At 45.5% G+C, this 16,257-nt stretch overlaps 1 protein-coding gene across 1 annotated transcript in view; it reads right to left on the reverse strand.

Annotated features, from left to right (window-relative positions):
• Positions 1-5,012: 5,012 nt before the first annotated feature.
• Positions 5,013-16,257, reverse strand: part of Slc25a24 (solute carrier family 25 member 24) — a 38,912-nt gene continuing 27,667 nt past the window's right edge. Inside the window, exons 6-10 of the mRNA XM_087897626.1 lie at positions 14,728-14,874; positions 13,025-13,132; positions 10,864-11,031; positions 9,670-9,820; positions 5,013-7,114 (exon numbers count right to left, since the gene is read on the reverse strand). Of these exons, the coding sequence (XP_087753752.1) occupies positions 6,930-7,114; positions 9,670-9,820; positions 10,864-11,031; positions 13,025-13,132; positions 14,728-14,874 (759 nt within the window). The 3' untranslated portion in view covers positions 5,013-6,929. The remainder of the gene's footprint in view (positions 7,115-9,669; positions 9,821-10,863; positions 11,032-13,024; positions 13,133-14,727; positions 14,875-16,257) is intronic.

Below are 16,257 nucleotides of genomic sequence, written 5' to 3' on the forward strand. Positions count from 1 at the left end.
TTGTTTGTTTGTTGTTGTTGCTTGTTGTCACTGTCTCATCTTGAGACGGGTCTCATATATCACAGGTGGCCTCAAACTTGCTGTGTAGCCAAAAATGACCTTGAATTCTTGATCCCTCTCTCTCCAGTTCTCACGCGCCGGGTTTACAGCCCTATCCTTCCACACCTAGCTACCAGAATTTCTATTTCTACTTGTTTCTTGAGGCAAAAGGAAATCTAGGCTAATCCCGTGAAGCAGTATGAGTTGTGTGGCTTTTCCTACTGAAGTCTTCCGCATCTATAAACGAAAAACTTCTTTAATATTTCTCGGGTTGGGGAGCATGAGCGTATGGGTGTCCTTGTGTGTGCTTGCGCATGCGTGTGGAAGCCAGAAATTAACACTGGGCATCTTCCTCAATCTCTCTTAGTTTGTGAGGTGGGGTCTCTGAACCTGGAGCTCAAGGATTCAGCTGAACGGGCTGGTCAGCAAGCCCCAGCGTCCTGCCGGTCTCTGGCACTGGGGTTACAGATGCACGAAGCTGCGCCGGAGTGCTGGGGACCTGAACTCGAGTTTCATGCTTGCACAGTAGGTGTTTTGCCGACTGAGCCATCTCCCAGACCTCCGATTTTTATTTCTTTTAAAACATATCAACCAGAGCACTCCACAAAAATCAGTGAAGACAACACCCATAAGGGTGAAAAAAAAAAAAAGGATCTGAGAAAAGTAAGTTTGGGGACCATTTTGTTAATTGCTTATATATTTTATTTTTATGACCCTGTTTGTGTCATAAGCTTGAGTTACAACGGCACTTCTCAAATCAAAATCAGAAAAAATATTTACCCACATGAATATTCCCGGAAATATTTTCCACAGCTGTGAACATGTACCTACGGCTCGCAACATCAACAGCCTTGTTTGTGCTTTCAAACGTGTCTAATTTCACTTTTAAAATACAGCATTTTTCTGGTTTTGGGAAAATGTCTTTAAAAGCAGGAACAAGCCCTTCATTTCAGTGGAGCACATGAAAGGCTTCTCTGTCGCCTCCTCTCCTGGAGTGGTAACAGGCTGACCCTAATTTCGGTCCTCTAAATAGGGTAACGGTGGTTTGAGCAGGAAGTCTAAATCTGGCCTCGGAGGTAGCCCAGTGATTTTCCAGGTCAAGGCAAAGGAAGAAAGCAAAGTTGGGAGGCTTTGTAGTCCTCTCCCAGGTACCAACAGGCTCCGGCGCTCGCTGGGAGACGTCTGCCACCTAGTGGAACATAGAAGCCACTGACGCTGCTTGTAACCCTTAACCGTGTGGAAAAACCACATTGGACCCCATAAACATGTACAGTGTGTTATTTTAAAATAACAAGTTGAAAAGGTAAGCGTTTCTGCAGACAGATATAGCAAATTTTCACGGTCCAAAGCTTCTGTTAGTGCCGGATAGATTAGTACAATAAATAGTACACTACCAGGTGGTGGTGACATTCAATAAGCCAAGAAATAACATGTTCCTCTCTCCTCATGGAAACTGCGCGCTACCACCACGTACAAGAAGTCGCCTCGTAAAACAGTGTCGTGTAAAGTGGAGTGTTTTTATTTAACGACCCCTCTCATTTTGACAGCAACCTGTATATCCTGGGGTTTTTTTTCCTCTACAGTGAGTGGGAAGTATTCTTAGCCTGTGTCTCCATGATGAAGTCACACAGCACATTGTAAACGCCCCGTGCAAAGAGCATCTTCTAACTTGTTACATCCCTGTAACAACTCATTCATAGTCTTTTGGAAATAACGGATGGAGTCGTGTGAAACTGAGGCGGTCAGAGCTAGAGCCCAGGCTGAGCCACCTGACTCTCCCCCCTTTCTTCTCTTCGGTCTTTGGTCACATTTCTTCTGGGTTACACTAACTAATTGCTATTAAAGAGTTACAGGCACCGTATATATTTGATAGCGTAGCTCAGACCCTCCCCTTCACAGCTCTAAGCTTACTTTCTAGTTGTGGCTCTAATAGATGGGTTGTGGACAGGGGTGCCATTTCCCTCTCTTGGCTTCTTCTACCTGGAAACCGGCTATTGAAAGCTGTCTGCTGTGCAACCACACTGTCACACACCAGTGACACTTGGGGAGCTGGACATTCAGAGGATAAAATCTGTAAGTCACCACCCCTTCTGGGTACAGAGCTTCAAGCCACCTGGCACCAGAAACTGCACCCCAAGGCACAGAGTACCAAGCTAGAGACAGCTTGAGATTTAGCCTCTCTGTACGTCCCCTTCATCTCATCTGCAGCCATGAGTTAGCATTTCCTTCCCTGTGGTGCTTAAATGTGGAAACAGATGCCATTTTCAGTGAAAGGCTTTTCTGTCTTTGGGAACACCCACATTGCCTGTAGAGTAGACTCCAGGGGTCCTAGAGAAGTGGGCAGAGTTCTCTCTGTATCACAGAGGGAAAGGGTGAGCCCAGTGGTTGGAAAGGAGACAGATTGCCAGGTTCCAGTCCTATGTCTTCCCAATTAAGTCCATTCCAAGCATGGCACAGTGGCTGGAATCAGATCCATGAAGACTGGTACTAACGACCTCATGGCATTGACTGATATGGTCACTGACTCAGAGGGGCCAAGAGTCCCACATCACTGCCTGGTCGTTATGTGATGGGGGGGGGGGGGTCTGATAGATATCAATAGCTTGCATGACAATGTCACACACAAACATTCATGTGGGCATCTGCTTCAAGATGACAGACAGACTGGGAGCTGCATGTCTTCAGGGGACACTTACAATTGGTAGGATTCAAACTCATCTGCCCTGAGCCACGGCTGTGCCTGCTTTGTAAAGACTATGTAAAGAGATTAGTATAAACTCACTGGAAGACATGGATGTCAAGGGGGGGGGGGTGCCTGGTGTCTGTGACAGGCTTGGTTTGAAGGGTACTTCAGAATGCATCAAAATTCCTGAACAATTCCACCCCAACCACACAAACCACTTGTTCATTGTTGTTTTTGTGGAAGTCGCTTCAAAGCAGGACAATATCAAATGTAGAATAAACAAATGAAAAGGTTGTTTCCAATATTGCAAACTATAGTTGGTTATTTTTTTTTACTCTTTGGGAGCCTGTCACCCAACTCCCAAATAACACGGAGACTCATTCTTACTAATGAATGCCTGGCCTTAGCTTGGCTTGTTTCTAACCAGCTTTTCTAACTTTAATTATCCTGTTTCTCTTTAGCTGTATCTTGCCTCTGGCCTTCTTATCTTTCTTTATTCTATATATCTTTCTTCCCTCCTTACTCTGTGGCTGGCTGTGTGGCTGGATAGCTGGCTCCTGGCATCCTCCTCTTCCCCTTTTCTCACTCCTCCCCCTTTTTGTTCTTCTTTTTTGGAGCCTAGATTTCTCCTCCTATTTATCCCTCTGCCTGGAAGCCCTGCCTATTTCTCTCTCCTGCCTAACTATTGGCTGTTCAGTTCTTTATTAGACCAATCAGGACTTTTAGATGGGCAATGTAACACAGCTTTACAGAGTTAAACAAATGCAACAAAAGAATGAAAGACATCTTTGCATCATTAAACAAATGTCCCACAGTGTAAAAGAATGTAACCCATCTTAAAGTAACATTCCATAACAGTAAAGTTTGTGTGAAGAAAAACAAAGTGAGGGCAAATACAAAGCGGTTGGTGCGGACAACCATATGGCACCATGAGCATTCTTTTTTTAAAAAAAAAATATTTTTTATGGTTTATTTAACTTTATTTTTTTTATGTGCATTGGTGTGAAGGTGTCAGAGCCCCTGCAACTGGATCTTCAGACAGTTGTGAGCTGCTATGCGGGTGCTGAGAATTTAACCCGGGTCGTCTGGAAGAGCAGTCAGTGCTCTTAACTACTGAGCCATCTCTCCAGCCCCCACCATGAGCATTCTAAATGTGAAAGTCTCTGTGACACATAGGGGGATGTAGATTTTAATGTCTCTAAAGTAACTCTCTTTTAAAAAATGACCTTCCTCCTGGAGATGGAGAGGCTACCCAAGGAATGGGCTGGCAGCAGTGTAGGGGCAAGGGGACTATCCTACCTGCAACAGAAATGTTTGTCTGAAACAGGCCTTCACCCACTGTTTCCAAAGACGAATGAAACCCCAGCGTAAAGACATCTGGATCTTGTTTAGGGAATATCACCAAGGAACTGCTGCTACTGCAAAACTAGGAAGCAGGAAAGGAGAAGCGAATAGTTAAGAGCCCTTCTGTGTCTGTGTCTTCCATGACTGCCTTCCAATGGGCTCACTTCCCACAGCCCTGTGCATTGGCCTGGCCTCCTTCATATCCCTTCCTGTGGCCACTGCCCCTGCCTGTATGCTCCATTCAACATTAGCAAGACTTGTGCCCATCCATCTCTAAGCTCATTTCATTTTTATGAGTCAGATTCTAAACTTATATCTAATTTCCATTAGAAAATTTCTTAATTACTTGTTCACAAACTCGCTGGTGTTGTGTTTCACACAGTTTGAAGATAAAAACACTCCCCACCAAGATGCACCATGCTAATCCTGCAACCTTGGAGTCTTCTTGGTACTGGAAACCCCTTGGGCCATAACCCCCACTCATAAATGTAGACTGGGTACCATGTGAAGCATGGCTTGTGCCCAAATGTGTGCTTCCATAGCTGCTAGGGAAGGCAACAGATTAGAAAGTCTACAGAGCCAGGTACGGAAAGCGTTGTTTGAACCACTGTCAATAGTATGACAATAAAGAAATGTATTATTCATCAATTCTTCCCAAAATGAGTGTCCTTAGTTCTGTCAACTGTCTACTAGATGGGAGTCTCTATTGAAGGATTGCTCAGATCAGACTGGCCTGTGGGCGTGTCTGTGGGAGTATCCGTGGGTGTGTCCATGAGCGATTGTCTTCACTATTGGTTGTAGGAAGGAACAGCCTATACGGTATGGTTGTCCTGCCCTGACTTCTCTCCTGTAAGGGGAAATAACCCTTTCTTCCCTTCATTGCTTTGATTCGGAGTGTTTTGTCCATGAAATAGAGAAGAAACTAGGACGACTAGGAAACAAGCCGTTTTACAAACAGACAGATACCTTTAATACAAATGAGCAGTAACTATGTAGCGAAGTCAGAAATAAGCTGTCTTCAGTGAGAGGCTTTTCTCCCAAGAGATACAAGATGCACAGATAAACCAGTGACACTTTACACGTGTTCGGGGCGGGGCACTTTAATTTCATAGCGAGCGGTGAGTGTTTTCGTCGTTTGCATCAGCTTGAAATTCCAAAGACATTAACAGAATTATTCATTTCCATAATCGTTATGAGTTAAAAAGGAATGACTCCTGTCCCATAATATTGTCGTTCTATGTATTATTCCAAAGTACAACATCCCTGAAGATAAAGGAGAGCGTCCTCCTCTCCTCACCTAGTATAAAAATGCTGAGACTACAGCAGGTGTCGGCAATACAAACCAAACTGCACTGTAGAATAAGTTTCATAAACACAAATCCATCTTTTCTCTTTGGTTCAAAAAACACAAGAGGTAGGTTAAAGTCAGAGTCCCATTTCACTGGTTTTTTCAGAAAGCAATTATAACAGAAATGATCAGAAACCAAGTGAGTCTATGGACTACATCTTAAAATGTAAGAACATGCAATTTTTTTGAGGCAGGGTTTCTCTGGGTAGCCATGGCTGTCCTGGAACTCACTCTATAGACCAGTCTGGCCTTGAACTCAGAGATCCACCCACCTCTGGTGTGCACCACCACTGCCCAGCTAAAAATATCAAATATCTTCTTACATAAGAAATAACATTTTTCTAAGCTCTAATAAAACAAATTCTAAGAGAGAATTGACTACGAAATCAACTTTAGTGGAAGTTGTGAGTGCTGTGATATTACAAACTTCCTGGCCTCATCCTGAACCTTGAGGCAAGTGAAAAGGCGGATGGGCATGTATGCTTACAGACTGCGCCTCTCATTCACAGACAGAAGATGGACGTATAGTACTGTTGGAACGTGCTGGTGTCTTAGCCTCGCCCCACCCCTTCTGGGAAGCACAGGTTCCACAGACTTCAATAAGAGTGGGACAAAGGTGTCATTTACCTGAAATCAACACTCAAGTCACAAAAAGAACAATTTCAGATTTCTATGAAGGTCCCAGGGAGCCTTCCTGATTTAGAGAATTTGATCCAAAGGGTGGGAACAAAAAGGAACAAAAGCAAGACACTCTCTGGAAAATGGTACAAGTCAACAGTTTTGTTCACTGATGTTTTAGAAAGCAATGGCGGAGCACATAGGGTCCACCAAATAACTTGTATCAGTAATTTAACAACAGATGGCAATCAATGTCTAAAACTGGGGACCAAATAGCAGTGCAAACAGAACAGAAGGAGTGTCCGTTGAAATAAATATTATCACACTGCCCCTCCATACACAAATTTGGCTACTATAATTCATTCTTATTCTGCTTACAAATGAGGATATAAACTGTGCAAGATTGATTTTAAATACGGTGAATTTTTTCCTACTAATATTCCTGTAGGGGAATTTTACATCAACAAAGACTTTCAAAATATATAGAACAATTTAAGTCCCAAGGCTTTCTGATCACTTTGTTTTTTTAAAAAAAATTGGCATAAACAAATTGACATAAACCTGAACCAATTAGAACAAAGATTAGTGATTTATAATTCTACCACGCAAAACGATTTCATCTTCAGCAGGTACATTTTCAGATTTAGGGAGCAAGGCACGGATTTTTATCAGCAAATATAAAGTACAATTTTGTGGCTTCTTCAACACTTATTGAAACTATGATTTTGAGCATTACTGAAGATATAAAACCGAGCCCAAATGCTTGAAGTGACTCTAGATTCCTTTCCCTTTGGCTGGGGGCACAACAGCTTCTTTCGCAACAGACTCGCTGCAATCCCAGGAGTCGCCAGAGCGCGCTGACAGCTTTGGTCACCAGGAAAAGAAGACTTGAGCATGTCACTTCTGAGCTACTCCTAGTGTCTGCTTCATATTTTCATATACCACATAGCTGATGCCAACGGCGGGGAGCACCTTCATGAAGTTTGGGGTGATGCCTCTGTAGAGTCCTGACACTCCTTCTTTGGTGAGGATTCGCTGAAAAAGGCCAACCATGTTCAGCTGCGGGGCCCCTTCTACCATGGCTAGAAGACAGACAGGCACACCAACAAAAAAGATAAGGAAAAGGCGGGAACCAGGCTAATCCAATATTCAAGCATGCCTCATTATTATCACAACAGACAACTGGGGAATCAGAATGGTGTCTAGAATACAATGGACGGATAAAAATCAATTTCGAAAACAGCCTTCCTGGTGCAGCACCCACCAGTGAGGTACAATGGCACAGCTCTTCAGAAACCGCTGTGCTAGGTACTAGGTTAATTACTTGTCATGCTAACCCTTCAGGGTAAAAATATACATTTCATAACTGAGATTAGAACGTTGGAAAGATGGTGAGCCTTGTCCTGAAACCCTAGTTAGCTGGTAGCAAAACCAAAAAGCTGTGGCTGATGCGCGAGCCCGACACTTTTAATTAAAACACATCATTCTATCACAGCACCCTCCCCAAGCGCTGGCTAGAATGCTTATATTTTAGATAATAGGGGAAGGGAGGAGTTGGAGAAGCTTAGGAAGAGAAAAGGAGACCTGGGCCTTGTGATTATCTCATGAGGGGGAGAGACGAAGAAAAAAGGAGGAGAAAGAGAGGGGGTGGAGAAGGAAGAGGGAGAGGAGGCAGCCCTGTATTGCTGGTTCAACAAAGGGCAAAAGCAGGGATGGGCATGCGGGGAGGACTACAGTGGTTTTTAGATGTGATGATTACCCATAGGGTACTAAGGGGCTGGAGATGCCCACATTGTTGAGTAGCTATTTCCTTCAAATTGAAGCATTCCATTTGGAACCTAGATGATTCCTAAGACTCAGGAAGTAAACAAGACCTGCCCAGCTCAGTCAGCTTCTGAAACTAGAATTCCCAGAAGCCTCCCCTCCCCAAGGTTAAATGAGCAGTTATAGCTACTACGGACAAGAGGATCCAGCACAGGTTTCTTGCAGGTTATCCACGGAGCTCCGGGGATTTGGCTTCTGTGGGTGATATGCGTGCACAGGTCGCAGGGGTAGGGTGGGGCATTGGTTGCATGGGTGGGGTGGGGTGTTGATGGTGCAGCTGCCTTTGTGCCACTCAAGCCCCTATGTGTAGCCATCACCCACACTCCAGTCAGAACCCCAGCAAACTCACTAACGCATGACGCTAGCCATGGGTGGGCCTGTTTCTTTGGTCTGTCCTTGCTCTATCTGGGTGAACAGACGGATGTCAGCTCACTCCCGCCTCCACAGGGAAAGGCACACAGCTGCACAGTGGGGGTAGGGAACAGAGATGGAGCTAAAACTGAGGCAGGATACGATTGCTGAAGACCTCGGAATTCCTGCTGAGAACTTGGGAATTGACACTGGAAAATCTGAAGTTACAAAAATGTCTGAAGAGATAAGAAATGAGTGAGCCTTGATGGAAAATGGCAGATCTTGGCAGCTGTGCTGGTCAGGACTGAAGCTAAGAGGGAGGGAGGCTCACCGCACAGCAGGGTAAACCCCTGAGTGGCTCTGAACTCCAGCTCCACTGCCTGTCACATGCATAACCATACGGACATTCCTTAAATGGTTTTGCCTGCTAGTCATTTGTCAAATGTGGATGATGTTAGTATCAAGCTCCCAAAATGGTCGTGGTGGCTCAATGAGAGTCTGTGCACACTTAGTTTGATATTTTGCATTCCTCTCTGCAGCCAGGATTGCCCCTCAGTCCCTCTGCGGGCCTGTTTGCAGCTAGCTCCCACTGCACTCCTGGGCTTCATCTGGACTTCGGCTAGACCCCATGCCATGAGGTGCTCTAAAGGGCCATCTTCTGGTGGGATCCATGTGTTTTCCACTCTACAGAGACTTGATTCACACCTGACATGTTGCAGTCTCTAACCCTAGCACCCATCTGACGGTGTGCCTGGTCCCAGTGATGGCCCAAACAACATGCTGACAAGTGACCGGCTGTTTGGTTGAAGGAGCGGTTGGGAATGGAACCACAGGTGCCCAGTACTCATAAGAGAAAGTACAGTCGATGAAGGTGACCAGGGAAAAAGAAGAACAAAAAAGAAAGACAAAGAGTGCTGCATGCTTTCAAAGAGTAGGTAGCAATAAATGCCAGCAAGCAGCAAGAAGACAGTAGTCACTGAGTGACCGGAGGGTCAGGCTAGTGCAGCTAGGAGCCAGCGGAGAGAAAGCCACAGAGAGAAGGCTCATCGCCAAGCCTAGGGTCTGAACAGCACTCAGAGAGTCCAGGAACCACTTACATTGAGAGTTTAGCAAATGCCAGATCTTTTACACATACTCCTGCTAATTCTTTTCATCCCTATTCATGGAAGACAAAATGAGGAGAGAGAGAGAGAGAGAGAGAGAGAGAGAGAGAGAGAGAGAGAGAGAGAACAAAGACCTGAGCCTAAATCTGCTAGATGTCAAAGTTTATGCTCTTAAAATATGGATTATTTCTGTAAAGCAGGAGCAGTAACAGACACACAAAGGAAGAGGGGGAAGGGGAAGGGAGGGAGAGGGAGAGAGAGGGAGAGGGAAATAGAGAGAGAGAGAGAGAGAGAGAGAGAGATCTGAGCGTGTGAGTGACATGAAATGCTATCACAGCCGTCCTGGAACCCAGACTCACCTTGTGCCTGCATGCGAGTCCTCACCAAAGCCAGGGGGTAACTGGCCAGCTGCCCGCAGGTGCTGGACAGAGCCCCACAGCCCAGCAGTACCACCACACCAGGGTTGACAGAGTCTTTGGCAAAGTTATCCAGCCAATAAGTCTTCAAAAGCTGCCCCCCCAAACAAAGAAAACAATCAACAAAGGAGGCACTCAGCCATCGCTCACTCAACATTATCATCTTCAGGGCTGTTTTGTGTAGTCAACTCTCAAAGTAAAATAGTTTAAGCATAATGTATGTACTAGTACATAAAAATCCTGTGTTCCTAGTTGTGCTGGTTTGAATGGGATGCCCCTGTGGTGGTTTGAATAGGGATGGCCCCCATAGACTTGTGTGTTAGAATGCTTGGCCCCTAGGGAGTGGCACTATTGGGAGGTGTGGCCTTGAGCTGGAAGAAGTGTGTCACTGTTGGCAGTGGGCTTGGAGATCTCAGAAGCTCGTTAGTCTCCTTCTATGCCTGTGTATCAAACGTAGAACTCTCAGCTCCTTCTCTAGCACCGTGTCTGCCTCACCAAATCTTTGGGTTCTTAAAGGTCCCAAGTCCTCCTTTCAACCCAGGATCTAATGCAATGGCTTGAATATGGTGTGTGTTCAGTACATGTTTGTCAGATTCCTAAGATATTAAGTAACCCATGTGGCAGGGATGACCAAGTTTGTTGACCTGAGTAGCAGGTGATTCATATTCATTTATTGCCTGAGCTGTCTGAGTTGTCTTGACCTCAGGTCTCCACAGGCAAGCGAGCTTCACTTTTTAGACTGAGCTGTCTTCCCCGGCCCCTACCTCCAGCCCTAGGGGCTGTTAAATGACAAGGGAAGAAGCTGTGGAATCCACATCGCTCCCCTGGCTTTATCAGTGCCAGGTGGTAGTAATTCTAATAAATTTCTGCTTATTTTTCTCCGTGCCTCCCCATCCCTTGGGCCATCTTCTAAGCTGCATTTGAGCGCAGACTCTTCGTGAACAAAAGTAAATATGCAAGCAAATCTAATACAATAAAAAAAGGCTCAACACATTTGTGACCTCACAACTGAGGTGCTGGAAAGATGGATGAACACCCCTGTGGGCAGTCCGGTCATAAACAGTCCTGCTGGCCACTGGCCAGCCACCTTGTAGACTACCTGCCCTGCAGCCTGAAGCATGCTGTGCCTTCACTCACCTCATACACAGCGAGATCGATGCCTGCATAAGGAATGATGCCCAGTAAGTTGGGCACATAGCCTTTGTAGAAAGCCCCAAAGCCTTCCTGTTTCAAAATCTTCTTGGCACATCCATATATTCCAGAGTATTGTCCGGTTTTGGCTACCGCTAGCCGGGTTTTCAGAACCTAGAGACCAAAGAATGCAACACAATGTAACTCACATTTAACATGGGACAATTCCAAAGTATTGATTTCATGAAGCACTAGCAAATTCTCTCTCTCAAGAGAATGTCCAGTTCATTGATAGATTCTCCCTCGTGTGTAACTTCCACTGAGAAGCTACAATCAGAGCCAGGAAGGGCCAGTTATTTCAAAGAGAGTCTGAAGGAGGGCTTTGAAGATAGATAGATAGATAGATAGATAGATAGATAGATAGATAGATAGATAGATAGATATAAACTTTTTTAAAATGTAGACCAGATAATTTTTTTATTATTAATTATGAAAGCTTAGGCTTGTTTCCAACTAGCTCTTAGAACTTAAATTAACCTGTTTCTATTAATCTATATTCTGCCACGTGGCTTTTTACCTCCCCTCAGTGCCTCCCTGGTGAATCCTGTGCCTAGTTTCTAGCCCTGAGTTCCTCTCCCCCCACCCCAGGAAGTTCTCCCTATTCTCTCCTGTCTATCTATAGGCCGTTTAGCTCCTTGTCAGATCGTCTTTTTGCTGTCATAATAAAATTAATTGGCAAGGAAGGTGAAAAAGTGGCGGCATAGGCAACAATTCCATTGTCTTCAATGGAGCACAGGCTGGGGAGGTGGAGGTGGGGAAGGTGACGGTATTAGTCGAAATGACGGCTGTGTGGGTAGAGGCTCAGAAGTAGGGTGATCTACAAAGCACTTGGGGCACAAGCGTGTGGACTTGAGTTTGACACTCGCAAAGCCACATAGGAGCCTGGCATGGGAGTGGATGCCTGTGGCCTCTGGGGAGGGAAGGCAGACGGCTCTCTGGGGCTTGCTGGCTAGCCAGCCGAGCTATAATGGTGAGCTCAGGCCAGTGAGAGACCCAGTCTCAAAACACAAGGTACGCAGTGCCTCCTGATCAATGACACCCAGGGTTGACCTCTGGTCTCCACAGGCACACACACACACACATGTGCACTCATACAAACATGCCTGCACATGTGCACACACGTGCACAAATCTATTGACATGCATATCACAAAGAGGTTCAAGTTAAAGGTATATTTTGCTTAGGTCTTATAGGCTATTGAGAAATCCTAGCTGTATCCATAAAACTTATCCATATCTACTCTATTAGGTTTGCTGTAAAGCGTGAGTTGGCAAACACGGTTTGCAAAGGTCAAACAGTGAGTATTTTAATCTCTGCTAGCGTCTCATGCAAGGTCTCTGTTACATATCCTTTGCTTTCTCCCTGCCTTTTTCAGGCGTCACGATTCTTCGCTGAGGCTGTACACACAGACCACAGGTAGTCCACGGTTAGCTAGCCAGCCCGCGCTCTTCTGGAAGGATGTCTAGTTGTTATTACTGTCCTACAACCAAAGTCTCAGCTTCTGCTACTGGGGTTATGGTACACAAGCTCACTGGAGAGGAATGAGAGGTATAGCCCTCATCAGCACCGTGGCAGCCAGCCTCTGAGATGAGGGTCCTGTCTCCAGGGATGCTCTGCTTTGCAGGATGCCCCTCACACGCAGTACCAGGGTCAGTCTGTGTAGCCAATAGGGTACAGCGAAAGTGACAACAGACAGCGCTTAATCCCACGCAACGGCTTGCTCTCTTCTCGCTCACGTCATTGACAGTAAAGGAAGCGAGGTTGGCAGGCTGCAAAGATCCACAGATCATCTACAAAGGCTGGCCTAAGAGACTGATGTTTCCAGCCAGCAGCCAGCGAGTCCTGGCAGCAGCCGCCTGAGTGAGCCTGAAAGCAGCTCCACCCCAGGTCACCCTCTAGGTGACCACAGCCCTGGCTGACACCTGGACAGAAGGCGCTAAAACACCTGGAGCCAGGAAAACCTAGCCATGTTGTTCTCAGACTCCTAATTGCCAGAACTGTGAGACGCTAAAGGCTTGTTTAGGTTTGCGTTAACTTAGTACATGACTACGGACTACAGCTAGCCAGCGCAAACACCACCAAGCAGTCGGGACTCAACGGTACTTGCCTCCATGGGATAAATAAAAGTCTGTGCAGTTGCTCCAGCCATGGAACCAGATACGAACCGCTCAAAGGTTCCTAACTTTTGTCCTTCCTCGGTAAGCAACTTCTTGTACTGTAAAAAGGAAGTTTTAAGAGGAGCATTAATAGTGACTTTAGGGTAACTGCCCCTCCCAGATTCTTCTATTGAACCCTAACCTCCACTGTGATAGTGCTAGGAGACGGGGGCTTTGTGGACAATCTTGGTTAGAAGAGGTTCTAAGACCTCAGGATAGAATAGCATCCTTCTCAGAAGGGACACCTGACAGCTCACACGCTGCCAAACCAGGCACCAAGGCCATATGACTATGGAGCAAGAAGGCAGGAAGAGCAACTCCACTGCCTGGCCCTTGATCCGATAGTGCTTAAACTTGAGAACTGTGAGGAACACACTTCTGTTGTTAAACCACTCCTTAGATGGTATTTTACGGTGGTGAAGCACAAATCAGATCCTGGAAATCAATTCACTTACAGGGTGATGAGATGCCTCGAGAGACATCCTCTATGTTAACAATCCTAGCAGAAACGTGGGGTTTAAATTGCTAATTCTGTTTCCTGGGAAGTAGGGTTTCTTGCCTGGCACTATAGCTCAGTGACAGAGTTCTTACCTGGCACATGTAGCAGCCCTAAGTTTAAATTTCAGCATCATTAAAAAGAGGGAGGGGAGTGGGGGGGAGGGGGTGAGTCTGTCGGAGCAGCCAGGTTAAGTAAGAATCTGATGAATGGTACCAAGTGTGCTGTGTGTGGGCTTTCAGACACACTGAACTTCCTCGTATTGAAATGACAGCATTATTTTTGAATATGTCTGTTAGGCACTGGCTTTCCTATCAAAAAATTAATCATAATTTGAATGTTCAGGCATTTGAATTAGGAAAATCTCTTTCCCCAGAATGGGCTGTACGTAAGGACCTGAGGTCAGCTGCTCTTTGCTTGCTCTATTTCAAAAGTTAAGGAATGGACACCACGAGCCCTGGCCATTTCAAAAGGGAAGAGAATTAAACTCATTCAAACAAGAAACCAGGGTGTGGCATTAAACTCTAAGACAGGCCCTGGTAGACAACACCAGAAGAAATGACAGAAGAAAAATCATTGTGCGGCCGTTTCAGGGGTCCTGCTGATAGCCGCTTCTGCTACCCTCCAAACTCACTGCTGTGCTTCAATCTGGTCCACAGAGAGGGAGGCAAAGGCCTTCGTTTACTGTCTCCCGCATCCACTCAACAAACACTCAACACTTCACCTGTGCTGGGCTCTGCCTGGGTGCTAGAGGGCAGGGAGAAGCCAGACCCCCTGCCTTCATGGAATTTTCAAGCCAAGTACAATTCCATTGACCCAAAGGGATTCATCTGAACAGTTTTCTTTCCGGGGGCACTTTTGTAAAACTTGGATTAAGTGCCCTGTGTCCACGAGCACTCAAGATGAGTCAGCTAAAGTCACGCTTTGAAGGGCTACTTAGAAAGAGGTACGGGAGAGGGGGAGGAGCCTCCCTCTAGAAATGGTATTATGGAATCCAAGATTCCAGAATTCAGCTCTGTGGAAGCAGTGAGTTTACTGAGTTCTAGTCTCCCATAAGGAATATTTAGGAATAAATACCCAGAGCATTGCGTGCCGATCTTTACTGAATCAGATAGCTAACTTCTTTTGTTAATGATTTCCACAGGTAATAACAATTACCTGTTCATAAGCCCAGAACTTAACAGCTGTCTCGGGAGCGATTTTAATGACATTTGTGCCATTTCCTCTCCAAAGGGAACGGATTCCTCCTTCCTTTACCATCTGCCGAAAGCCTCCTAATATATTCATTGATTTGGAACCATGAACCTAGAAATAAAGGCAAAGCGTCATGGGGTAGTTCTGCACATTGTTGAAAGTAGGTCTGAGCTGAGCGCAAACACCGGGTACTGGATGCTACAGCCTCCAGAGAGCATCTCTGATGGGCTGCAGCGTTCTGCTCATCGTTGCCACGCATGAACACCAGGAAAGAAAGGCATTCGAGCTGCACAGGGCACAGACAGAAGCAGATCTACCCTGGGAACTTTCCTGGGCTCAGCCCTCTGCACTTCCTTCCCTTGGTTAATTTGAATCCATATTTATTCTCTGTAATAAACCACAACCATCTACTATCAAACCTGAAGGAGACTTTGGAGAGACCTTCAAATGTGTAGAAACCACAATCTTAACAAAGCCACTTTATTTTAAATAACAAACTTCATAATAACTTATGACAAAGGAAAACATGTGTGCCCATTCAAGCTTTCTCAATTTAAAAAAAAATCTATCTTTTTTATCCAAACAATTTTTTAAGATTTATTTACTTATTTATTTATGCAGTATCCTGCCTGTAGCCCAGAAGAGGGCACCAGATCTCATTATAGGTGGTTGTGAGCCACCACGTGGTTGCTGGGAATTGAACTCAGGACCCCTGGAAGAGCAGTCAGTGCTCTTAACCGCTGAGCCATCTCTCTAGCCCCTACCCAAACAATTTAAAAATAAGAAAGTGTTGGCTATGTATAGCCAATGATAACAACACAACTTTAAAAACATTTTTAAGGGACTGCAGAAGTGGCTCAGTACCTAAGAGCACAGAGCACAGACTGCTCTTGCAGAGGGCACAGGTTTGATTCCCAGTATCTCCATCACAGCTTACAACCATGAGTAACACCAGTTCCAGGGGATCTGGCACCTTCTTCTGGGATCTGTGGGCTCTGCATGCATGCGACACACATGCATAGATCCAGGCAGAACATCCATACACATAAAACAAAAACACATTTAAGCAGCTGCTATTCTACACATTTCCACATGCCGCTGTTTACATAAGTTAAACTGTAGAGCCGTCCTTGGTAGAGACTCTGACTCCCGTTATGGAATGGAGAAAACATGAGATCTCAGAAGTCAAATACAGGGTAAGAACCAAAGGCTCTGGAGGTAAAGCTACTTCCTGCCTTACATACTCTTCTTCATAAAGGAAACTTTTGTTCTTGCAACCCCAGCTACCTTACACGTACGTGGAGGTAAACCGGCTGCTTTCCCAAGCTCCGTGAATAAGGAATGGGTTGCCATGGTGTGCACAAATAGATATTCTTCCTTTTCTCTCCAACACCAGCGAGCAGCCAGGCCTGTCTAGAAACCCAGGGCTTTTCTGCTAACCTTAGCTCTAGAATCACTTCTGAAATTATATTCTCATCACCAGGATTCAGGACT

The sequence above is a fragment of the Myodes glareolus genome, chromosome 17, assembly GCF_982192425.1.
Source record: "Myodes glareolus chromosome 17, mMyoGla1.1, whole genome shotgun sequence".
NCBI lineage: Eukaryota > Metazoa > Chordata > Mammalia > Rodentia > Cricetidae > Myodes > Myodes glareolus.